The sequence below is a fragment of the Emys orbicularis genome, chromosome 1, assembly GCF_028017835.1.
Source record: "Emys orbicularis isolate rEmyOrb1 chromosome 1, rEmyOrb1.hap1, whole genome shotgun sequence".
Taxonomy (NCBI): Eukaryota; Metazoa; Chordata; order Testudines; family Emydidae; genus Emys; species Emys orbicularis.
This window is the reverse complement of record NC_088683.1, coordinates 255,771,302-255,797,586: the sequence shown is the minus strand read 5'-3', so window position 1 is coordinate 255,797,586 and position 26,285 is coordinate 255,771,302. Positions and strand designations below refer to the sequence as shown.

The 26,285-nt window shown below is 42.0% G+C and overlaps 1 protein-coding gene across 1 annotated transcript in view; it reads left to right on the top strand.

The window, feature by feature from the left end:
• The first annotated feature begins 1,712 nt into the window (after positions 1-1,712).
• Positions 1,713-26,285, top strand: part of CDC16 (cell division cycle 16) — a 70,856-nt gene continuing 46,283 nt past the window's right edge. The window contains exons 1-10 of the mRNA XM_065412861.1: positions 1,713-1,905; positions 7,333-7,387; positions 9,328-9,425; positions 10,419-10,457; positions 12,503-12,643; positions 15,023-15,182; positions 16,029-16,123; positions 16,490-16,623; positions 18,123-18,202; positions 20,455-20,504. Of these exons, the coding sequence (XP_065268933.1) occupies positions 1,858-1,905; positions 7,333-7,387; positions 9,328-9,425; positions 10,419-10,457; positions 12,503-12,643; positions 15,023-15,182; positions 16,029-16,123; positions 16,490-16,623; positions 18,123-18,202; positions 20,455-20,504 (900 nt within the window). The 5' untranslated portion in view covers positions 1,713-1,857. The remainder of the gene's footprint in view (positions 1,906-7,332; positions 7,388-9,327; positions 9,426-10,418; positions 10,458-12,502; positions 12,644-15,022; positions 15,183-16,028; positions 16,124-16,489; positions 16,624-18,122; positions 18,203-20,454; positions 20,505-26,285) is intronic.

Here is a 26,285-nt window from a genome sequence, read left to right as displayed (position 1 = left end):
TAAATAGTCACTTAAATTCATCATGCACAAATGTTGCATTAAAAATCATTAATTTAGAACTTGAGTTATCTAACTTTACTTGCTGAAACACATGTGCTGCTTGCATCTAACTCGGAGAATATTTGCGCTTGCAAGAGCTTAGTTGCTCCCTTTTCAACAGATTTCACTGGATGTTTCTGTTATTGTGCATGCGGTTCAATGCCTTGGTCTTCCACTTATAACCCTTGAATTAAGTCATTCTCTAGGTTTTTCTACACTTTTAATAACCCTCAGCTTTTCAAAATTCTCAATTTATTTTATTTTATTTGTTAGACCAAATGTTTGGGGAAGGCTTTGGAGGACGGATGGACAGAGTTACTGATTGTTTTATCTTAAAATAGTATCCTCCTTCCAGACAACCCAAGCATTGAAAGACATCTGAGAACTTTACTAGTATGCAGTCTGTGCTCTCTGTTTGCATTTCGGTGGCTGGCATATAGATCAAACATTTAATTCATTGCACGATTAAGTAGATTTTTAGATGTAGCACAAGTAATACATCTGCATTTACTATGTATTTCATACTGTTTTTAAAAAACACATTGTAGGTCACTTGCACTACTATTTTATTTAGAATAGGAAACAAGCTTTGCTTTGTATTTCTGCACATTTCCTTAGCTAGTGTATTATATATTACAAAAAAACAACCCCCAAAAACAAACAAACATGGAATTGTATTCCAACATCCAATCTGAAGACTATAATTCTGCCATTAGGGTTTACCAATATTTGCACATCTACAATACTTTACTCTGCAGTCACTACAAGGAAATTTGTATCATGGCCTTACTGTTTTCAAGTCTTCGCCTTAACACTATGACATTCTTTTGAAAAATTATTTTCCCCATCACGTTTATGGCACACTTGACCTAATGCCAAGAAAATATTTTACTTCATATTCCCAACCATAGCTAGCCACTTGCTACGTGGACTAACTGCTCGTTCAGTGTTGGGTCACTTGTGAGCCCAAACCTGCCTTTCCAATTTCACTGCCTCTGAACGTCCGTGGTTAATATTTCAGGTTAAATAATAACAGCACAGGTGGAGCTAATCTACTCATTAATACCTAATGCACAGCCAGTAGTGTGAGTGTGCTATTGCTGGGGAAGGATTTCAACCCTCATTCAGCATTCCCTGGACCTTTTAAACTGAGTGGTACTTGGCCCAGTGTGGCAGCCCAGGCCTCCTCACAAGGGGGTAACAGAGGGAAGAGAGATCCTCTATTAATAATATCTTGTAAGGTGCTGAATCGTACCAACTCCCCGTCAGCCCTTTAAAGAAATCATAGGATAATACCACCACCACCCCACGCCACTTTGGGAGCTTTCTATTTCTCTTCATTTGTGCCTGAGCCTTTAAGGTGCAGCGGCTCACGCGTCCCCTAGGGCTCTGGGGACGTGCCTTCTAATGAAGGCGGAGGTTCTGGCCAAATAACAGGACTCCAGGAGCTGGAGACGTCAGAGAAACGGCAGAAACGCCACAAGCACTGGCAGCGCGGGGTCACAGTCCCCCTTTCTCCATCAGGCCCCGCCCCAGGAGGGAGCTAGACAGTGTAGCGCAGCCCCAGTCGCCCGCCCCGCCGCGCGGCTCTGCGCGCGCTGTAGGAACCATCCGCGCGGGGTGGTGTTTCTGGGGGGAGTGACTTCGGGCGCGACACCGGAAGAGGGGACGTTACCGCGCGGCACGCCTAGAGAACGAGGCCGACAGAGAGTGCGGGGTGCCCGGGCTGCGCGCTTGGCGCGTGACAGCGAAACCGTTACCTGAGTGAGCCGCGCGTGCGGAGCATCCTGAGGCCATCCGGCTCGCGCGCGTAGGGAGATGAACCTGGAGCGGCTGAGGAAGCGGGTCCGGCAGTACATAGACCAGGTGAGGGGACAGCAGCCCGCGCAGCCTCTTTCTCCGTTCAGCTCCTAACCCTAACCCGGCCCTGACGCCCCCTCGCCTTCTGAGTGGCTGCGGGGCCCGCCGTGGGGAGGTGCGCTCCGTGGGGCGGGGCCGGGGGTGCGTCTCCACCCCTGTTTCCTCGGGGGCCCTAGTAGCGGAGCGTGTCCCGGCAGGGGCTGGTAGGCGGGTGCGAGAGCCGGGAGCGTAACGGTCTGCTCTGGAGGGAGCCCCCGCCAGCTCTGGGCCACGCGTGTGTCGTGTTAAGTAACGTCACGCACCGAACAGCTCCGGGCCGTTATCGCCGTTTCAGGGGTTAGACGAGTCCTCGTGCAGGGCACGGGGTGGCCCCGCCCCCGGGCTGGGCAGTGACTGCGGCGTGGTCTGGTGGGCCCCTGGCTCGCCTGCTGCAGCCCTGGAAGGGGTGTGGACAACGAGCAGAGGGTGGCAGGGTGGTCTCATGGTGAAGGCCGGTAAATGTTGCCCCGGGGAACTGGATTCTATGGCTGCCTCTGCCACAGAGTTTGTGGGCAAGTGGCTTACACCAGCTTTTTCACAGGTGGCCATTAACAGCCTGTCTGAGTGCTTGAGACACCTGGGGTCTGATGTGCAGCAGTGCTCAGCACTCACAGTTGCAGCTGAAGTCAATGGGATGGAGTAGCGCTTGGAACAGATAAAGTGGCATATAATCCGAAGGACTTTGAAAAATCAGGTCTGATTTGTTTCAAATTGGACAGCAGATGAGTGGACAACTAATCTTAGACACTTTGTGCTTCAGCTCCCTGTCTGTAAAATGGGGTCATACCATTCACTTGCTTCACAGGAGTGTTTGAAGATAAATTAAATCATAGAAACGTAGAACTTGAAGGAATCTTGACAGGTCATCTAGTCCAGTCCCCCGGCTCTGAGGCAGGACTAAGTATTACCTAGTCCATCCCTGACAGGTGTTTGTCTAACCTGCTATTAAAAATCTCCAGTGATGGAGATTCATAAGTTCCCTAGGTAATTTGTTCTAGTGCTTAACTCCTTTCCATTTAGGAAATCTTTGTTAATGTCTAACCTAAAGCTCCCTTGCTCCAATTTAATCCCATTACTTCTTATCCTGTCCTCAGTGCTTCAGAAGAACAATGTATCACCTTTCTCTTTACAACATTTTATGCCCTTGAAGACAGTTATCACTTCCCCCTCAGTCCTCTTTTTTCCAGACTAAAGAAACCCACTCTTTCAATCTTTCCTTGTTGGTCATGTTTTCTAGACTTTTAATCATTTTTGTAACTCTCTGGATTTTCTCCAAGTTGTCCACATCTTTCCCAAAGTGTGGTACCCAAAAATAGACACTGTACTCCAGTTTGAGATCTTTATCAGTGCTGAGTAGAGTGGAAGAATTACTTCTTGTGCCTTGGTTCCAACACTGTTGCTAATACATCCCAGAGTGATTTTTTTTTTTATTCTTTTGCAACAAGAATTTTGTTGTTGTTGTTGACTCGTACTTAATTTGTGATCCGCTATCACCCCCAGATCCTTTTCTGCAGTACTTCTTCGTAGACAGTCAGTTCTCATTTTGTACTTGTACATTGATTATTCCTTCCTAAGTGTAGTACTTTACATTTGCCCTTACTGAATTTCATCCTATTTATTTCAGACCATTCCTCCAGTTTGTCAAGATCATTTTGAATTCTAATCCTGTCCTCCAAAGTACTTGCAACTCCTCCGAGCTTGATATCATATGAGTGTATTCTGTATGGCATTATCCAAATTGTTTATGAAGATATTGAATAAAACCAGGACAGATCCCTGTGGGACCCACTCAATATGCCCTTCGAATTTTACTGTGATCCATTGAGAACTATTCTCTGAATATGGTTTTCCAACCAGTTGGTGCACCCACCTTGCAGTAGGTTTCTCCAGACTATATTTCCCTAGTTTGCTTATGTGAAGGTCATGTGAAATAGTATCAAGAGCCTTACTAAAGTTGAGATATATTAGCTTTACTGCTTCCCCCCATCCAGATGTTGACCTTTAAGTATCACCTTATCTTCTAGTTTTTTACAAATTTATTATTTGCTGCATTATTCTTCTGAGTACCAAAGTTAAGCTGACTGGTCTACACATTCCCTGGCTTGTCCTTATTCCCCTTTTTATAGATAGATACTATATTTCCCCTCTTCCAATCCTCTAGGATCTCTCTTGTCCTTCACAGGTTCTCAAAGATAATCACTAATGGCACAGAGATCTCTTCAGCCAGTTCCTTAAGTATTCTAGGATGTATTTCCTCAGGCCCTGCTGACATGAAGACATCTAAGTTATCTAGATAATTCTTAACCTGTTCTTTTCCTATTTTAGTCTCAGATCCTACTGTATTTACACTGATGTTCACTGTGTTAGTCATCCAATTACTGCTAACCTTTTAGGTGAAAACTGAAATGAAAAAGGCATTTAAAACTTCAGCCAGTCCTGTATTTTCTGTTATTATCTTTCCTTTCTGATTGAGTAATGGGCCTACCCTGTCCATGGTCTTCCTCTTGCATCTAATGTATTTGTAAAATATTTTCTTGTTATCCTTTCTGGCCCTAGCTAGTTTAATCTCATTTTGTGCTTGGCCTTTCTAATTTGTCCCTAGACACTTATGTTGCTTTTAATGTTTGAAGCACTGTAATTCTATGATAGATGTCATAGAAAAGCCAATGAGGAAATTAGTAATTTTCTTCAGAGCAGGGTTTGAATAATGTACAGTAAATAAGGCTTAGGGCCATGCATTGAACAAGGAGGTGAAAACAGAATATTGCTGCTCATCCTGAGCACTGGAAAAAAGCTCACTAGAGTATTTTTTAAATTGCAAATTGAAAAATATTTTTAATAACCTTGTTTTTAGAGAAAGCTTTAAGAAATAGGCTGAGGCAGATAACCAGTATGGAAAATCTTGGCCCAAATGGTAAGTTTGTTGAAGTTATAAGCAATTGAAATCAGGGCCTTATTAGTGGTATGTGTTGGATGACCTTAGTAATAGGCTCTGCTATTAGCCTTGCCTATAATAATTATTTTTGACATTTATATAGCATTTTTCTTCTTAAAGCACTTTATACACTTTAGCCTTAAAATCTTTAAGGCTAAAGTGTGGCCTTCCGGGATGGAGGGCCACAACAAATGGTATAGGACGTGCAGTCTGAAAAAATTCCCATATGTTGTGAATATTGCTTCATTCAGATCCCAAATTCTTGTATAGTCACTGACAACAACATTAATTAATGCAGAGTTAAGATTAACCAGTGGTATCTTGTGCTCTTCCAAAACATCAAATTCAGAAAAACTCAAACTTCTGAAAACTAGGGAAATAAAGAGTTAAGGTACATGCCCATTCAACCTTAACTCTGACCCCTGAACCAGGAGTAGCCACTGAGAATTATCTGTGTGCAGTCCAGCTGCATTTACTGAGTTAAGTGCAGCTGTATTGAATATTGGACAGATTAATTAGAGCAGTTTGTCAGAGCTGTGATAGAGCGACGTCTTGGGGAGCTGTGCCCTCTGGGGAGGATTAGCTCCTCTGCTTGACCCTCTATATGTATGATCAAAGGAAAGATGTGCAGGTGTATCTTCAGAGATCTAGTATGCCTTATTTCAGCACTAAATTATGTCAGTTGTGGGGCATACAGGTCTTTTAGCCTTGGGAATAGTCAGCAGTTAGGTGAGAAATTAGTGTGGTCTGTGAGTTTAATGATAGGTAAGTGAAAATATAGTGTTTGGCATTATGTGCATAAGGATAAAGTGACTGTAAAATGGGTTGTATATTTTAGCAGATGTGATGTTTCCTGTGGAGTAGAATAAGTGTCTGAGAAGAATCTGGGGCCAAGAGACACCCTCTGCCCCAATCCCTCCCACATGGCATGGCATGCCAGCCACCTCCTCCACTACTTCTGTTACCAGGATCACTCCAGAAGGAGAAATGTCGGTTACTGAGATGCTCTCTCTCCTTCTGGAGTGGGGAAACTGGGTCAGAAGTATCAGAATGCTGTTCCTACTCCCCCATCAAATGCCAAAACACTATTCAAGAGCATTCTGGCACAACTCAAGCGTGGCTCAAACCCTCATTCCTCCTCCTTTCCTAGCAAGCATTGGACTGTATAATTTTTTTTTAAGTAGTTTGAATGTTTTCTGAATTTTCAGCAATACTCTGATTATGTTCCCCTATCCCCCAAACAATATACTCTCTGACAGACCATGTCTAAATTTCATTTTCAGATTTCTGCTAGAGTTGGGTTTGAATTTATAGTGACTGGGTGTTGCTCAGGTTCAGTGGCCATAACATGTCTTCTTGAGTCACACAGGTCCTGAGTGTCATGTCTGGTTTACAGTCTCTCAGGCACTCTATCTGCACATTTGTGGACAAATCCATTTGGTGCATGAGCATTAGGCTTGCGCCTATCTGTAAAATCAGACTCTTTGTTGAATAGTATTTCCTATATTGCTTCCCCAAAGTGCCCTGCAGTAACTGGGTAAATGTTGAGTGATTGAGACCCATGGTTTAACCAAGGTGTGCACAAAAAGCACTGGTAGAATCTGTTAAAAGCTTTGTCGTTTGGGGAACTATATCTCAAACTGCTTGGTAAAAGAGACCAAATTTGGATCATTAACCCTACCTTCTGCCCCATAAGACACACTCAATTTGAAGCAATATGAATAACCATGCAAATTTTTGGGCACTTTGAAGAGTTTCCCTTTAAATAGAAAGCAACTCTTAATCTTATCTGTAGCAGAGCTGGCTCTCCAATATAATCAAATACTATTCTTCCATCTCTCTTATTCCCAGGATTCACAGTAAAGCCCCCTGCCTCAATTTAGGGTAAATCATAAATGTTTGGGGAGTGCCTTAAGTAGTCTTTACAAACGTGTTAACTGCTTTGACTTATTTGGCAATCAATTAACTCAAGGTGTGTGGGTTTTTTTCTTTTTCTTTTTTGTTTTTTTTTAAAGATGGGTTAGACCAGGGGTCGGCAACTTTTCATAAGTGGTGTGCCGAGTCTTCATTTATTCACTTTAATTTAAGGTTTCGCGTGCCAGTAATACATTTTAACGTTTTTAGAAGGTCTCTTTCTGTAAGTCTATAATATATAACTAAACTATTGTTGTATGTAAAGTAAATAAGGTTTTTAAAATGTTTAAGAAGCTTCATTTAAAATTAAATTAAAATGCAGAGCCCCCTGGACCGGTGGCCAGGACCCAGGCAGTGTGAGTGCCACTGAAAATCAGCTCGCGTGCCGCCTTCGGCACACGTGCCATAGGTTGCCTACCCCTGGGTTAGACAGCCACCAATGAAGAATCTGGTGTTATACTCCACTTTAAGTAATAGCAAGACATATCAAGCTAAATAATATATTTAAATAAACAAACCCTAACATTTCTAACATTCTTTTCCAGCAACAGTATCAAAGTGCCTTGTTTTGGGCAGACAAAGTTGCTTCACTGTCTCATGGTAAGTAATCGTTACATTTTATTTCACTTAATTTAAAATATTAGTTTCATTAAAACTTTTGCCTGTGATAGTTTTTTCAGCTTCTTGTATATTGTTGAGGTTCCATTGTATATTTAATATTCTTGTGATCCTCTCTGCAATACCATCTACCCAAGTGGAGCATTAGATTTTTGACCTGCTAGAATAGATAGCGTGCAATTCAGCATTCATGCATGTTTAACTCCTGTGCTTGAAAAATGTACTCTAACTACTAGTGCAAGAACTAAGCCTGTTTCCCAGGCTGAAAAACATTCTGTCCTTCAGGGCTGGGAAATGCATGGAGGGTCAACTCCTTCCACTTGGAAAAATCTCTATTGCTTGCAAGAACCTTTTTGCAGATTCATAAGCACTGAAATGAAAAATAATGAATTTTTATAATTTAGTCCAGTCCACTGCCAATGCAAGATTGTTTCCTGCAGTACCTTTTCTAGTGCTTAGTCTATTGCAGGGGTGGCCAAACTTACTGACCCTCTGAGCCACATATGACAATCTTCAGAAGGCTGAAGCCCTAAGCCGCAGCAGGCACACCCCATGGGGCTGAAGTCCTGAGCCCCCCATCTCCGCTGGGCAGACACCAGAGGAGATATGTGGGGAGGGCACATGGGGTCACATGCCCCCCCAGATTTTTGCCAGGGTTTTCTGGTCCTGGTCCGTCACATGGTGCCACTGGGCCCCCTTCTTGCACGGCAGCTGCTGAAGTCTACAAGCTGGGAGCTGCGACCGTGGGGAGAGGCAGTGGCGAGCAGCAGGGAGAGCTGCTGCTGCCTCTCCCCATGGAACTAAAGTAGTGGCCCCTCCCTGCAGCTCCCACCTGTTTGCCACGGCCTCTCGATGCAAAGCTAACACTTGGGAGCTGCAGGGAGGAGCCACTGAGGGTAAGGGGGCGGCGTGACTCAAGCTATTGGGGGGGGGTTAAATTTTGCCCCCTCCCCCCACTCTCAGCAGGCACCAGTCATCTCTGGCAGGAGCCCCTAGCCCATCATCCCGCTGCAGGGCAGAAACCCTGAGCTCCCCCCCCAGCCTGGTAGGTAGAGAATGGGGGTGGATTGTGGGGCTTCGGGAGCCACACTTTAACTGTAAAAGAGCTGCAAGTGGCTCACGAGCCACAGTTTGGCCACCCCTGGTCTATTGTATTTATGGGGTAGTAATTGATAGGGTAACTTTTCTTTCCTTTGAAAGCAGTTTTGCTTTTCTTCAATATTGAAGACTCTCTCAGTTCATCATGACTCTCTTTAAATATAGTTTTCGATAGATGCATGTCACCTGGACCAAATTATTTGTCCATGTTCAGATTTTGGAGTATTTCCTTATCTGCTCTTTATATCTGTTTTGCAATGGCTTTATTACCTACTAAGTACCTGATCCTTCAAATGGGATTATGCACAGTGTGTAAATTTAAGCACATTCGTAAGTTTTGGGATCAGGATCTAATTGTCATACTTCTAGAACTTGAAAATAATATTTTGCTTTTGCAGGCACTAATTTCTGCACAAACTTTGAAAGAAAAAACGGTTAAAAGTTTGTTTTCTGCTGTTACTGCATTCAAAGTCTGGAGTCACCTACAGCATACATATGTTATTTTTCTCTTTTCCACATCAATTTTATTTCCCCTCTGTTACTTATGGTATGCACACTGGTGGTAGATTTTTTTATATCCTTGTTTGCTGCTGATAATGCGTTCAGTCTTAGTGTTAGGGTTTGATTTAATTCTTAAATTTTCTTATTTCTGAGATGTCCAAAAAGATGCATTTTATTTTTACAGTAATTTCTTGAGATGACTAGTTTGAGGAAGAGCAGTATACTGACATCTTTTTAATGACCTGAAAATGTCTATGCCATGCAAAATTATGATAAAAGCAAGTGTTTTAGGATTGTACTTAATGGGGTTATATATATTTTAGAGGAACCTCAGGACATCTATTGGCTGGCCCAATGTCTCTACCTGACGGCTCAGTATCATAGGGCAGCACACGCCCTTCGATCACGCAAGCTAGATAAGGTAAGTAATTTCAAACAAGAAATAATACTTTTGTTATTTATTTAGAACCATAGTGCTATACCTGGTGCTAAATAGCAGCTGAACTGTGCTAAATGCATTATAGGTTCTTTACTTTCAGAGCTAACAATCCAAATTTAAAGGAAGAGTAGTTACGTAAACTGCATAATGTAAGGTCATGGTGAGAAAATGATATAGAGAAGAGAAAAGGGCCAAGGGCTGACCTGTGAGGGGACCAATAGGTTTAGGGAAGGGACTGTGTGCTGTTCTAGTTCTCCTCCCACTTTAACTAGAGTTGTGGAAATCAAAAGAGGAGAAAGTGCCTTCAGAGTTGGAGAGGTTCAGACATTGCTCGGCCCACGCCACTTCTTGCAGTCCCTGGGGACGGCGCAGCCAGTGGGAGCTGCGATCGGCCGAACCTGCGGACGCTGCAGGTAAACAAACCGTCCCAGCCCGCCAGTGGATTTCCCTGATGGACCGCGTGCCAAAGGTTGCCGATCCCCGGTATAGAAGAAATTTACAAAGTGGGCTAGAAGGTCATTAGTGATTTTGGTCATGGAAGTTTTGCTGAGGTGGAAAGGATGAACCACACTGGAGGAGATAAAGGGGAGAGAGCCGAGGAAATCTAGCAGTTTGAATAGCTTACATGCCCTATGACTACAGTCAAAAGATAGGAAGGAAATAGGGTGATGTATAAGAGTGTGCTTGTAGGGAAAGGGGGAAGGGATATAGGGAAAGAGTATTTCAAGATAAGGGAAATGGAGGGGATAAGATAGGGTTAAGGAGACAGGATGGGTTGAGGTTTCCCCATTTACTGTCTACCTCAAGAGTTAGAGACTTGAGAGAATGATTCAGGGTAGTAAGAAAGAAATCTTTAGCCAGAAGAAAAACAGACACTGATGTAGGAATAACAGCTTTTTGCTATTAATACTAGGGAGTTTTGTTTGTAGCTTCCTTGATAAGTAAGTATATTTCAAACCTCTTTATTTCTCTTAGTTATATGAAGCGTGTCGATACCTTGCTGCTAGATGTCATGTAAGTATATATTTTAGTTAATATTGGATAAAATCAAACTAAACAAAGCATGCTACGTAAATACGCAAACCACATATGGCACACTTTACACTAGAAGGGGAATATTTAGAGGTCTAAATTTGGGGGTTGAAACGCTTATACTCACTGCAACTACAGGTTCAAATCCTGTGAGAGAAGACTTATTCCCTCATCCTTGTAAGATGGGTAAACTGAGTTCCATGCAGCATGCTGTATGTTACTCCTGGGGGAATTCTGCACCACTGCGCAATGCAGACTTTTGCAGAAATTAATATTGTGCATACATAATTTCCTTTCCCCCACAGAAATGGGCTGCAGAGCTACTGGCCGCCACTAGGGGCCGCTGGACCTGGCAGAGACCAGCTCACACATAGAAGACATTGCGGGGATGGGGAGGAAGCTAGAGCAGGGGTTCTCAAACTGGGGGTCGGGACCCCTCAGGGGGTCATGAAGTTATTATGTGGGGGTCGCGAACTGTCAGTCTCCACCCCACACACCGCTTTTCCTCCAGCATTTATAATGGTGTTAAATATATTAAAAAGTGTTTTTAATTTATAAGGGGGGGGTCACACTCGGAGGCTTGCTATGTGAAAGTGGTCACCAGTACAAAAGTTTGAGAATCACTGAGCTAGAGGGTTCCCGGCTGCAGTTCCCTGCATGCCCTGAGGGAAGGAGATGGTGGTGCTCAGGAAACTCCACACAAGCCTGGGACCCAGCATCAGGGTTTCATCCTTTGTTTCATCCTCTGGATCCCTGGGCTCTGAGGGGTAGGGGGGCAGGTGTCTGGGCTGGGGGTGGGGCACAACTGGGCTCTGGGGGGAGGGGTTGTGGGTGTCTGCTCCCCTGGCTCGGCTCGGGGTGTGAGGGCAGAGAAACAGGAACTGGGTTGTCATAGGGATTTCTTTAACTCTCTACTCCTGGGGGGGAATTTTTTGTGTGATAGGCAGTATGATCATTCTGCAGGTATTCATTTTCCAAATGTTTGGTTGAGCAATACTGGAATATTGTGAATTGTTAGTGTAAGGTGGTCGCGGCTCTCTCCCTGTTCGTCAGGGAGGGAGTCCACGCCCCCTCGCTACAATGCCATGGGAATGACTCAGTTCAGGGGGGAATTAGCCGACAGTCAGTAGGCCCAAGCCTTCAGGTCAGGCAGCAGTTGAGTCAGTGACCCTCAGCCAGGGCGGGCAGCCAAAAATTAAGGGCTCTGGCCTGAAGTCATGCAGAGCAACACAGCAGTCTAGGGAGATCAGCTCTCTGGTGGGGCAGACAGCAAACCCGACTGGTGTCCTCTTGGCCCAAAGGTGGGGAGGCTGCCTCCTCCAGGGGTGGGGTGGCACGGAGGGTAGAGGGACCCAGACCCACCTGACTTCACTGCGTCCCAGCCCAGGGCCTTAACAGTGGCAGAGTGGACTGCCACTGGGTCAGCGGGGAATCCGGCCACAACACACTTGCAGTCAGTAATGCAGCCGAACCCTATTTGGCTTCCCTGGGCTTCTTCCTACACTCCCATTCAGGGAGTACCTGGGTTCTGGGGTTGTTGTTCGTCTCACTGAGGTAAACGGCTAGTGGCAGCCCCAACAGTTCCTCTGTGTCCCTGGTGCCTGGCAGCTCCAACAGTCCCTCCGTGTCTCTGGCGCTGTAGCAGCCTCTGTTGGATCTGAGCTCCAGCAGCGGGCGAGGGGAGACGTCCTGCTCCTCCGGCAGCTCTCCTCCAACTGAGTTGGAAGGCCTGCCTTTTATATTTCCAGTTTCTGTCCCACCCCTCTGCTTCTGGTGGGGTGGTCAGAGGTGTCCCAGCTCTGCCCGCTATGGGGTGGTCGCGGCTCTCTCTCCGTCCATAAGGGAGGGAGACCATGCCCTCTCACTACAATTAAATTATGATGGTAAACTGATATACAGCTAAATAAAGATATGCCTAAATGTGAAGTGGCTTGGCCTACCAACTCTATAATTTTTACTTGCCATAGTCTAATTATTGGTGTTTTAATTTTAAATGCTTAACATCTTACCCTTGTTTTTTTCTGTAGTATGCTGCAAAAGAGCATCAACAGGCTCTTGATATTCTTGACATGGAAGAGCCAATCAACAAAAGACTATTTGAAAAATACTTGAAGGATGAAAGTGGGTTGAAAGACTCTACCAGTGACTGGGAGATGTCACAATCCTCTGTAGGTAGCATTTTCAAAACATGATGTTTTCATAGTTGAAGAAGAATGTTAATATTATACAGGGATTTATCAGAAAGTAATGTCATTGGTATCTGGGCTTGAAATTGAATGTGTGTTCGACTTTTATTATAGGATAATGAATATTTATTCCAGAAGTATTATGTTTTTTCTCCATTTAGTCAGAAATTTATATTACTAGCTGCCTTGATTATTGCTTACATTAAATGATAATCCTGGTTTGTCACTATTACTGGTGTTGTACAAATGCTTGCTCAGAATTAATAATTGAGAATTTCTAGGGAGTTCTACATAATCTATTTCAGTTTTAAAATAAATAAATTCTAGGTCTTCCTGATATGAATCGAGCCGTGACAATGTAAACTATCATTTCTTTGTTGGACTGCAGATAAATAACAATAAGGGAATGAACTTCCTCTGCCTTTTAAGTATTTTATTGAGGTGTTAACTCTGTGTAACGGGTTTGCACTCACCTCTTGCGAGCACCCCCTGGCCGAGTGCGTGTGCCTGCACTCTCTCTACCTGTTTGTGGTGGGTCTTCACTGACTCAGCCGGCCGGCCAAGTCATACACAGTCTGTCTGTGAGATAAAAGCAAAGCAAACCCTTTACGGAATACAAATCCAACGGGCCTCTGTAATGTCTCTCTGGTTGTCCATGCTCCGGAATAGAGTAGTGCCCCGGGGCTCCTCCACTGGAGGCAATGTCTTCCCCTCTCAGGGCCTTTCTGGCCATAGCTCTTCAGCTGGGCCACTACAGTTCAGTTCCCCCGCTGGAGTCCCGGGCCCACTCTCTACTCCGGGTCCCAACCCAGGCATCCTGTAGATAGCAGCTGTCACTGTGTCCCTTTATCTAAGTCGTGCTGCTGTAATTCCCTGGGCTACTTCCCCGCCATCCTGTGTTGTCTTCACCATTATCTCAGGGCCTTGTCCTGATGGAGTCCCTGCAATCAGCTCAGGGCTCCTTCTTGCTCTTCCCGGCTTCTGGCAGCACTACCTCATTTGAGGTCCTGCAGCTCCCTCAGCCAGCCACACACCATCCATGCTCCTTCAGCTCTAACAAGGAACTGAACTCACTCTGGCCCTGCAGCTCTTCTTATACTAGCCTGCTGGGCCTTGATTGGCTGTTTTCCCACACAGCTGCTCTAGGCAGCTTGGAGGACCTCTCTACTGCCCTTTTCTGGGGATGGGTGTAGCAGGGCCGCAAGGTTTCCAGCAGGGGGCCTCAGAGCCTAGTCCACTCCATCACACACTTCCTATGTCTTCATTAGGAATGCAGCGGCACAGCTGCAACTGCACCGCTGTAGCACTTCAGTGTAGGCACTCACTACAGCAATGGGAGTGGTTCTACCATCGCTGTAGTTAATTCACTTCTTTGAGAGGTGTGGAATTTGCCCTCCCACCCCACCCCATGCATGGTCCCATTGGCCCTACTGGAGCTGTCCCCGTTCCCCCCCCAACTATAGAAGTCAAACTATGCTTGTGTAGCTAGGTCAGTGGAGAATTCTTCCATCAACCTAGCACTGTCTACCCCAGGGGTTAGATTGACTTAACTACATCATGCAAGGGTGGATTTTTCATGACCCTGTGCAACACAGTTATGTTGATCTAACTTTTTAGTGTAGACCTGGCCTTAATCTCTTCATTTCTTCTGTCAATGAGGCGTTGCTTGACTACACTTGAATATTAATTTGGATTAAGGTAGCACGTGAATTTAGTGTGAAACTCCAAGTGTAGACAGACCCTTAAATACCAGCATTAAAAATCACTTACCTGCTTGCAGTAGCAATTAGGAAGTTGCCCTTGGGGAGCTGGAGTATCACCAGGGGCTGAACCATCAACTTGTCTAGGATTTAAGATTTAATTTTAATTGTGGTTTCAGTGATAATCTTTCAGATGTGAACATAGAGCTTGCCATCCTCTTGAGTGACAGACGTAGCTCCACTGCTTCTGGTATTACTCATAGGTTTCTCAAGAAACACCAGAGTGCAACTGAAAAGTTAAGACAATTTGGGCTGTAATAAAAGAGCTTATCTTCCGGTTGTGAAACAGTATAGTAAAATTAGTGCTCTCTTTAATAACCCTCAAGGGCTCTTGTTTGAATTATTGCATATTAGTCTACTTATTTTTGTCATGTATTTAACCAGTTCTTGTTTGGCTGTAGACAGCTTAATGTAGTATTCGTTTTGGTTTTAGATTATTAGTAACATGTTATATATCAAGGCAATAAAAACAATAAAAACCAGATTCCATCATATATTAAATGCTTTTTACTTTTCAGGTAGTCCATTTCATTTGTGCTCAAAACCAAATTACATACATTGATTCAGTGTCTGACCTCCAGCCTTGCTTTTCCATCACTAGATCAAGAGTTCTATTTGCCTTTTGCGAGGAAAGATCTATGATGCTCTGGATAATAGAACCCTGGCAACGTACAGCTACAAAGAAGCCTTGAAGCTTGATGTTTACTGCTTTGAAGCATTTGACCTTTTAACATCACACCATATGCTAACGGCACAAGAAGGTTTGGATTAGCAGTGTTTGTTTCTCAAATATAAATGAAATCATCTCCAGTTTCACATACATTTTTGTCCAGTAGATAAAAGTCAGAGTAATCAGTTTAAAATTATTTTGAAAGAATATTCCATGCCCAAATATTAGCAACTCTTTGGTTATATTAAATGGGCAAAAACTGTTAATCATTTAAGCTGTAGGTTTCAGCGAAAAATAATCACCACTGTTGGACACAACCAATGAGGGTATGACCACTGGGTTTCATAAACTGACAATCAATCAAATCTGCCAGGTGCTAGGAGCAAGATAAACCCAGCCCTTCCACCTCCTAACCAGCACCTCCTGCAGCTCCAGTGCTCCCTACTGGGAGTTAGCAGCCTTTTTTTAGGTGATCTCTTTTGAAGCAAAAAAGGATTGTGGGATTTGGGTTGCTTATGGCAAGAAACCACAGTGGGATTTGGCATTATGGATGCCAAACTGTTGTGAATCCTTTCTTTAGACAACATCTTGCATTTCAGTGAACGACCTTAGCTTACAGTGTAAGTATAAAACAGTAGGCTGTGGTACTCCATCTTTATGTTAACTTTAATTTAGAATTGTAGAAAGAGAGGGACTGAAAACAAAAAGGATTCAGTCATTTACTTCCATATCTCTCAATATTATCATAGCAGAGTGCAGTTAGTCACTTTTGGGTATTTATGATATGCTGTTTTCCTTGTGGTATTGGGGTGGACATCACAAAACTTCACAGCCTTTGCATTCAATGAAAATCAGTTATTTACAACTTGCTGAAATTTTTTTTTTGTTTACTTCAAACATAGTTTACCTCAGGTTCATATTTTTTTAATTTACACAGAAAAAGAGCTTCTTGAATCTCTACCTCTTGGTAAACAGTGTACAGAAGAAGAACAAGAATTGCTTCATTTTCTGTTTGAGAACAAACTGAAAAAGGTAAAAATCTGATTAATCCTATGGAAATCTTGACTTCAGATGTAAGTATCATACACAACTGTTTAGCTTCAAAGATATAATTTAAAAATTCTTTTATGGTTTTGATTGTGTTATGACCAAATTGCCATTATAGCTCTCCATTAATAGAAGCGTGTAACAATTTCATATTCATTTCCTTTAATGTATGTTATAGCCTTACTTAATGGAAACCTCTAATTCTGGCTGACTTAAAATGCATTACTTCCAAAGTGTTTTTTTCTGGAGATAAAAATGTAGCATAGGCCAGCATGGAACAGTTAGTGCTATGACACTCACAGCATTGCGTCCCATTTTATATCATATTTATGTTACAATTATGTTTTTCAGTATAATAAGCCAAGTGAAACAATAATTCCTGAATCTGTAGATGGTCTTCAGGACAATCTGGATGTAGTAGTGTCCTTAGCTGAAAGGCATTATTATAACTGTGACTTCAAAATGTGCTACAAGCTTACTTCTGTGTAAGTACATGAAGCAACTTTGATATTTATTTGAAATTTCATTTTGCTACTCTTCAGATGGCATGCAGAAATAAATTCTGTATAATCACAAGTTCACCCAAATATATTATTTACTCAGTTGTTTAATGTATATTTTGCAAGCTAATATCTCATCTACAGTAAACATGCAGTTGACTCTAGCATTTGGTGTTGTAAAAGTACATCTGTTTTACTGTGTGGCAGCACAAAGCAAAATACTTGGGCTTTATATAATGCTGCTTTATGTTAACCCCTACATTTTCTCCAGGTGAGTACTCTTAATATATTGGTCTTATAAAATGAAGGTTTGAAAGTTTTAACTTTTATTTTAAAATATAGTTAATCTTTTGGTTGGCCAAAGCAAGCCAAGACATTGCCAAATGGGTTACAACTTTGAGTCCAGTACTGGCAAGGTTTGGGAATACTGCATAGGCGTAATACTAAGCCCTGTTGGGACGTGCAGCACCTGGAGTGAATCGTGGCTGCACTGAGGCAAATAGCAAAGCTCCTACTGACTTCAGTGGAGCCAGGATTTCACCCCTTGTGTTCATTTTCTAGCACCCTCTTCCCACCCGTCACACCACTCAACATGAAGATGCATTATCAACTCCACAGGGATTTGTCCAGCTGCCCTTTGTCAGAAGGAGGGTTGTGACAGATTCTTGAGCCTTTGTGGTGGGAGTCTCCTCAGAAGTCTGAATCCTTGCAAAATTCTGGGCTTCCTACAGTGAAAGACTCTGGGACATTTTAGGGGCATTAAATGGGCATTTTCCATGCTCTCAGATATTTGAAAAAAGGAAACTAAACTGTTGCAGCTTGAAACATGGTCATGGGGTTTCCCTTTTCAGTGAGTGGAATCTAAAAATAGTGCTTTTGATGTAAGGAATTCTGTAGAAAGGTGCTGTGCATCCCTGTTCACAAGAGAGATGGTTATCATGATGCAAGGCCATTTGAGGAGGGCAGAGAGTAAAGGGGAATATATTAAGGTTTCTTATGTTCCAGCCAGAGCTTGTGGGTCCTACAGGATGGATGGACAGAAAAATACATACTCTGCATTCATTTGGTAGCTAAGTGTGAAACAAATATAGTGCAAATTGCATTCAGTTTTCCTAATGTCTGTTCCATCTGTCAGAATTTCTTGTTAATTTATCTGTTTAGCTAAATCAGTTCTAATTGTTCTGTTGTGTGGTTAGACTTTATTATGCTATCAGGGAATGACCACTTGTGAAGGGATCATGATTATCTTGTGAAGAGATCATGATTACCCTTTATCTGTCTGGGGATTTGGCTTGCTTTGAGCAGGGGGTTGGACTAGATGACCTCCTGAGGTCCCTTCCAACCCTGATATTCTATGATTATAGATTGATTAAAGTGCTAATTGCTCACTATATAATATGTTATAACAGTAATCTGTCTCCAAATCAATTAAATGATTTTAACAATTTATTTTATAATAATCCTTCCTGTGTCTGTATTTTTAGAGTAATGGAAAAAGATCCTTTCCATGCCAATTGTTTACCTGTGCACATAGGGACACTCGTGGAGCTGAATAAAGCAAATGGTGAGAAATATTATTGACTAATTTTGTAATATGATTAGAGTCAAATATAGATTTTTATTTTTAAAGGACACTTAGGTTATTTTCCTGCTGTCTTTAGGGTAGCCTCTAAAAATAAAACCAAGATTTCCCCACAACTCTTAGATTTGAACCAGCAAGAAATATCTGACCCTCTGCATGCAGTTTCCACTGGATGGCCATAAAGAGGGAGGGAAAAGGAAAAAAACCTTCACAACAGGGATTTGGAGAGCTGCACAGGGAAGAGAACTCATGTAAATGATTGTCCTGTACCCTTTATCAGTCTTCTCTGTGTCTTATCCCTTGGGCTATGCAGCCAATGAGTCACTATTGTGAGCCAACCTATTATTGCTTAAGTTCTGATATGTTTTCAACAGCCTAGTGTTCAAACAATGAAAGAAAATGTATTTTAAACAAATATAGAGGGAAATTTTCAAAAGTGGCTACTTGGAACCACAAAATACATGAGCATATGTATTGTGTATGCCAGAAGTTTTCAAACTTCCATAGTGTGAACTTCATCTTAATAGAGAGTGTTTCACAAGCTGCCTCCTGTCTCATTTACAATCACATAGATCTCGTCTCCTTTCAGTTAAGATGCTGTTCACAAGTACGCAATATCCCTGTGGCAACTACAACAGTAGTGTAGCTTAGACATCTGATCCTTGTTTCCAGCTGTTTGTACAGTCATCCATGCTCTTTCCAAAGAAGAACTTGGAGGTCCATGGAAACAGCTGGATATGAGACTGAGGAGCCATCATCAAATGACATGCAGTCTCTCAATGGACGACAGTTTGGGAAATGCTGGCGCAAATGCTGGCATTTGTGTGTACGAGTGGGCCATTAAAGGCTTGTGTGAACAGATAGCTAGTGTGTGCCAAGTTGGGGCATAAATCTACAACACAGGAGTGTGCTGCGTACTAACTAGCCATATGGACCATGCACTAAAAGTTTCCTAGTGCGTTTTGATCTACTCCTCTTTGGAATGGGAACTTTTACTGCATGGTAGCAGAGTCCACCTAGCTAGTTAGTGCCAGCTCACTTAAATGCTGTAGAATTACATCCCAGCGTGTCGCATGCTAACTCTCTAGGCAAGTCCTTAGTGTGCTAACCCTTGTTTGTGTGCAATAGGTGTGCTCGCAGATTTTGCAGTTGCAATATAGTCAGCCATTTTCAAAAATGTAGCCCGCAGTCTTGTTTTTCTACAAGTATGTCTTGAGCCAACTTTTTTTTTTTTCATAAAACATGAGGTATATTGCAAACAGTATCTCTTTATGTTGAAGAGCATTATCATGAAGGAGCACAATAGTTTATATACTTTGTCCGGAAAACATGCATTATGCCCTCACACAGTATGCAAAATGTAGTGTGATTTCTTGTTACACCGCATAAGCTTTATCATCAGAGAACTGTGTTTGATTTCTTAAAGTAATTAAGTGATGATAAAAAAAAATTTCAAACTTTACTAAGTAGCACCATTTTTACCAAAAAAAGTAAGAACTCTAGATTCAATTGTTTAACTTTTTTAGCTTTTATTTTTGAGCGTATTTTATTATATTAATTTTGAAGCAACATTTCTGAAGTTTTAAGTTAGTTCATGCTATCAAGGTTCCAATTAGAGGCAAACCAACGTAGTTAGTTATTTTTAGTTACAGGCAGATTAACTTTTGAGTTTTTGATGTATTTTGCAAGACTTTTGAAAATGTAAACGTAGCAATCAGTGTGTGTATGTATGTATGTATATATATATATATATATATATATTGTACCGTTCATAACCGTATTAAGAACATAAGAATGGCCATGCTGGGTCAGATCAATGTTCCACCTAGCCCAGTATCCTGTCGTCTGACAGTGGCCAGTGCCAGGTTCTGTGGAGGGAATTCTAAGTTGCTTTAAAGATACTAAAGCATTTAAACTGGGATTTTCAAAGGTATCTAAGAAAGTCAGGTTTACAGTTCACATTCTCTCATATACCCTTCACAAACCAATTTTTGTTGTTTAAATGCAAAATAACTGAATATTCTAGTGTTTCAAATTTTGAAAAAAAGATGAACATGTAAAAGGTAAAATTATTTTTAGTATCTATCTTTAAAGAATGGAATATTTGAGTTTATATACTAATTTGCAATTTGTAATATGAGATGATTTAGCACTACTTTAGAAAATTGTATTGGCCAAAATATGTGTTAGTGTTTGACCTGCTTTAATTTTCTTTCTTTTTTTCATCCATACAGAGCTATTCTATCTTTCTCATAAATTGGTGGATTTGTACCCAAATAATCCTGTAAGTTGTTATAGGTCCCTATAGTGTGTGTTCCTCCAGCTTTGCATAAGTAAAAGCAATAGAAATTGTAATTTAATAATCAGTTTGAACAACCAGAATTCAGACTTGGGAAATGATAGTGTGGAAATAGTTAATTTATTTCTTTTTTTGTCCTGTGCCATAATTTGATTAAATTTACAATCCATTTAGAATAAAAATATTTCTTAATATAAAATATATTCAGTTTGTAGAATTTGCCACTGATGGAGGTCATGAAAACAGGTACTCTAGCTAGATTTAAAAAAAGATAGATCATTTTACAATTATTAACACTATTATTTTAGCTTGAGTAACTAAAAGATAATGTCGTGCTTCTGAGTATAAAATGATTATCTGCAGCAGGCATGGAGGAATTTTCCTTCCATATTCTGAAGTATTACATAACTGACATTCCTTCAACATTTTATATTGGTGAGAGTCTTCTGATGCTCCAAAAGATGGTGTGGGGCTAAGAAGTTTAAAACCCTTTGTGTAAAAAATAATTGATTTAATCACTTAAAACTCCATTCTCCCTTACTGGGGAGATATGTGCAAGAAAAACATTTTCCCCACTTCATAGAATTGTTCCCAATGCTTTTTGAATAGATAACTGAAAAGGCATTGTCTTTTAAAACATCAAACTTGGCATCAATGATTTTTAGATGTTTGAATAAGTTTGTTTATAAACAGTGTTCTGATAGTTTGAAAATTGGTGTACTATGCACACCGTTCACTGCTTACTACCAACTTTAACAGTGCATAGAGATAGTGTTCCACCTACGTGATGGAATCTACACATACATGATTGGGCATGTAACTAGTGTACTGTACATTGAAATAAATACAGCTTCATGTATTCAGCAAATACTCTTTCAACTAAGCACATAACCTGTGCAAATATAAGAACTATTCAAATAAACACAATGTGTGGAGAATGTCCCATCATCACTGGTATCAGTGAATTTAAAATACATTTATTTTGTATGTTTCTATGAATCTGAGTTGCATTTGTTTGATTTGTAGGCAGACAGTATTTGTTATTGGATCAAAGTCTGATGGTGAAAGAGTCAAGCTTACATAGGGCTCCTCTTCAGCTCTGAGTAAGCTCGAAATCTTGTCCTTCACCAACAGACGTTGGTCCAGTAACAGATATTACCTCATCAACCATGTGTCTCTAATATCCTGGGACCAACACAGCAAACAACTTTCTTTGATTGCGTGATTGATCATAATTTTCCTCTTTTTTAGAAAACAAATCTAATGTTAATTAAATTTTAGATTAGTGGGGTTTTTTTATCTGCTCAGAATTCAAAGTCCTCCTTTAGAGTGACAGTTGCATAATTCTACATGTCGGATGCAAACTTCCACCCAATGCTATCGAGCTCCAGGAACCTTCTGGCCTTCCAGATGGCGCAAATGCCCCCCTTCTGGTAATTAATATTTGAGGCTGCGTGTAGAATTTCCTGACTGGCTTTTGTGTGGCTAGTTGCAGATGTGTAAGGGACCTTCAATCTGCCTGGAAAACTTTTCTTCTTGGTTTTTAATTTAAGAAAAATAAAATGTTTTAGATGGATAGTCTTTAGATAACGTAAGCCATTGGAATGTTACTCCCAGAAATGGAAATGGCTTTCTCTGTGGATATCAGATAACAACCTGTCTCCATATTCTGTCCCTATTTCATCTATTATTATGCCTGAAGTTTTTTAGCATTCTCTTGTTGTCAGTGTAAGTTCAGCTGTCTGCCATCTGGGCAGAGTACTCTCCTATTGACAAATCGAAAGTATTCAGCCATCCTAGGCTAGGTCTACACTGCAGCGGGGGTCCGACCTAAGATACGCAACTTCAGCTACGTGAATACCGTAGCTGAAGTTGCGTATTTTAGGTCGGCTTACCTAGCGGTGAGGACGCGGGAAAGTCGACCGCTGCCGCCGACTCCGCTGCCGCCTCCTGCCGAGGTGGATTTCCGGAGTCGACGGCAGAGCGATCAGGGATCGATTTTACCGCGTCTTCACTAGACGCGGTAAGTCGATCCCCGATAGACCGATTGCTACCCGCCGGATCGGCGGGTAGTGAAGACAAAGCCTTAGTCTCACAACTTTCCTCAAAGGGCTGGATAATGCTTTTTCACTAGTTATGCCTTTCAAAAAATCTGTCCAAATATGTGATTTCAACATAATGCTGACATAGTTAATGGATGCACATTTTGAACCTTTGAGAGACTGTTTTATTGTGATTGTCGCTGTACATAACACTTTTAATCACAAGTACTTCTGAGAGAAGAGCGAGTGAGCTGAAGGCTTTGATGGCTGATCCTTCATTCGCTATATTTCTTGGGACAATATTGCATTGTGTGCTCCTTCATAATTCTTGTCTAAAATAATGTCTGATTTCCAGCTAAATCAGACTATTAATCTCTCATCTTTATTTCAAAAACATTCTCATCCATGGGGAAATTAGTTTGGATGTTCTTGATGTCAGCTTTGAATTTCTGTTTGTCTAGTATCAGGGTACGGAGGAAGCCATCGGAACTTTTTGTAGCTTTGTAAATGGAATGGCATTTCTACTCAAAACCTGTTGAAAGGGGTTAGATTATGCAATGAGTAAGGCTAAGATTATGTCACAGAGGTCATGGAAGTCACAGATTCTGTGACTTCCAGAGATCTCCGTGACATTTTCCGCTTCTGCCCCGGGGCAGCGGGACTGAAGCTGTCAGCTGGTAAGGGCCTGCAGCTCCCAGCCACAGCCGGGGGCAGCAGGGGGCCCCCAGAGCCACAACAGCAGTGGTTGCTGGACCCTCCACCTTCCCATTTTGTCCCAGTTATTTTTAGTAAAAGTCAGGGGCAGGTCATGAGCTACCCTGAAATTTTGTTTATTGCCCGTGACCTGTCTGTGACTTACTAAAAATAGCTGACAAAATCTTAATCTTAGCAATGAGACATGGCAGGGGGTGACAGTACTTAAGTCTTAAGGCTCACTCTCCTGAGGCTAAGCCAGATGACCTGATTCCATAACAGAAAACTGCAGTGCTGCTATTTGCAATTCTGTTCATATCTATGCAGCACTATTCTTTTTGACTTGGAGCATAGAGCTGATGCTTGCTTTAGAAGGACTACTTTGGAATTCTTGTTTAATTAGAATTTCTCAACCAACATTAATGGGGAAATAGTATAGTTAGCTAGACTTCCTCCAATGAGAGTATGCAAAGGAAACTTTGAGGACGAAAGAAAGGGTACTTACTAGTAATTAGTTCTTCAAAAATGTTGATTCTCCATATTCATACTACTTGCTCACCTATCCTCTTCCTTGGAATTCTGCTTTCTTAATAATTTTGGGCTTTAGCGGAAGGAACTGAGACAGTGATTGGGACTTCTCTGGCTTCTTATAACCTCTGCTTTGCATGTTCAAGGATGCATTCCCAGCAACCATTGCTTTTCTAGAAGATTCCTGAGGCTTGGTGCCAGGGTATATCCCATAACTGAAAACATGAGGTAGCACACCTACACTAGTGGTCCTTATGAGCATGTTGAATTATAACCTTTAGTTATTACTAAGTCTGGTTCTTGCAGTGACTGTAACTGCCACCACATTTAACACACACAAAAAGGTGCTCTTTCTATTCTGTTCAGTTCTAATGTTGATTGAATTGTTATAATTTGTACATTGTGTAACACAATTCTGTTGTTGCATCTGAATTGAGGGTTCATTGAACCTGTTAAAATATCAATGAATATGTTATGATTTCATTGTTCTATATTGCTAACCTCTTAGGTAAGACAGTTAGGATATATACTTGATGTGCATGTGCAGAGGCCGTTTTTCCAAGAAAGTCAGTTGAGATGTTCAAGCCTTAGAATTTTTTTGAAATTAAAATAAAATGAATTCATGTCATAAACTAAGTACTTACAAAATTCCTTCTCTTTCTCTCTTCCTTTTTCAAACACTGAGGGGTGGTCTACACTGAAAAGTTACATTGACATAGCTACGTTTCTCAAGGGTGTGAAGAATCCACATCCTCGAGAGTCGTAGTTAAACCGACCTAATCCCCGGTGTAGACAGTGCTAGGTTGACAGAAGAATTCTTCTGTTGGCCTACCTACTGCCTCTGGGGGAGGTAGATTATCTACAGCAATGGGAGAACCCCTCCCATCACTAGATAGTGGCAATGTCTACACTACAAACTTTGGTTGATGCAAGTTACACCGGCGTAAAGCTGCTGCATTTAGTGTATCACTTGTGCATGTGCATACTTGGCTCCTTGTGTCGGCACTGAATGCACTCACCATGAGTGCTTATGTCAATGCACAGCGCGGTACACCATGGGTAGGTATCCCAGTATGCAACTACCCTTCTGCACACTGTATTTTGGGAAGTTTTAGCAGCACATGATGGGCAGAAATGAGTTGCACAGGGTGACTGGGAGCAAGGGGTCAACTTTCCAGTGTGCAACGGTTTCCATCCCATAATGTCATCCATATCTCATAATTTTTCCATCTTTTTTAAAAATCCCATGAACCCTTGTGGCCTTTCTCCTTTCAAAGGATGGCAGACAGAAAACACGGAACCTGCACAGCTCTGCATTATTGTCATAAGCATTCCAAGCACAGGACCCATGATCCTCCAGTATTTCCAGAGCCATAAGAGCAACAGAATCAGCAGAGAACATGACAATTTCTTGAAGGGTAGATTGCCGTGGGACATAGTGAGAACCAATGCAAGGTTGTTGATGGCATTCCCAGAGCAGCTGCTGCTGCTGGAACACTGCTCCTGGCCCAAGAAAGAAGCACTGACTGGTAGGATCAAATTGTTATGCAGGCTTGGGATGATGAGCAGTGGCTGCATAACTTTCGAATGCACAAAGCCACATTCCTAAATGCTGAGTTCACCCCAGCCCTTCAGCACTGGGATGCAGGATGAGAGCTGCACTGACAGTGGAGAAGCAAGTGGTGATTGCGCTGTGGAAATTGCGATGCTGGATTGCTACCGGTCAGTGAGAAACCATTTGGGAGTTGGAAAATCCACTGCCTGGGCTGTTGTCATGCGAGCGTGCAGTACCATTAATAATTTCCTACTACACAGGATTTGTGGCTCTCAGCAATGTGCAGGACATCGTGGATGGATTTGCAGCAGTGGGGTTCCTAAACTGCAGAGGCTCAATAAATGGCACACACAACCCTATTTTGGCACCACACCATCTTTCCACAGTGTATATCAACAAAAAGGGCTAATTTTCTTTGGTTATGCAAGCACTGTTGCATCACTGGGGATGCTTCACCGACATCAATTTTGGCTGCTCAGGGAAGGTGCATGATGCTCCCATCTTTAAGAACACAAGACTGTTCAGAAAGCTACAAGCAGGGACTTTCTTTCCCGACCAGCAGATTACCATTGGTAATATTGAAATGTCAGTAGTGATCCTGGGGGGAACTAGCGTACCCCTTGCTCCCTTGGCTCATGAAGCCACATACTGGCCACCTCGACAGCATCAAGGAAAGATTCAACTACCGGCTCAGCAAGAGCAGAATAACAGTTGAATGTACTTTTGGTAGATTGAAGGGACGCTGTTGTTTACTCACAAGATTGGATCTCAGTGGAAAAAAAACTTCCAATAGTTATAGCTGCCTGCTCTGCATAGTATCTGTGAAACAAAGGGGGGAAAGTTACTGCTGGGTTAGAGGATGGAGTTAGAGCTGCTACCTGCTGAGATTGAACAGCCAAACACAAGGACTATTAGAAGAGCTCAGCACAGAACTTTATCTAAGGGAGG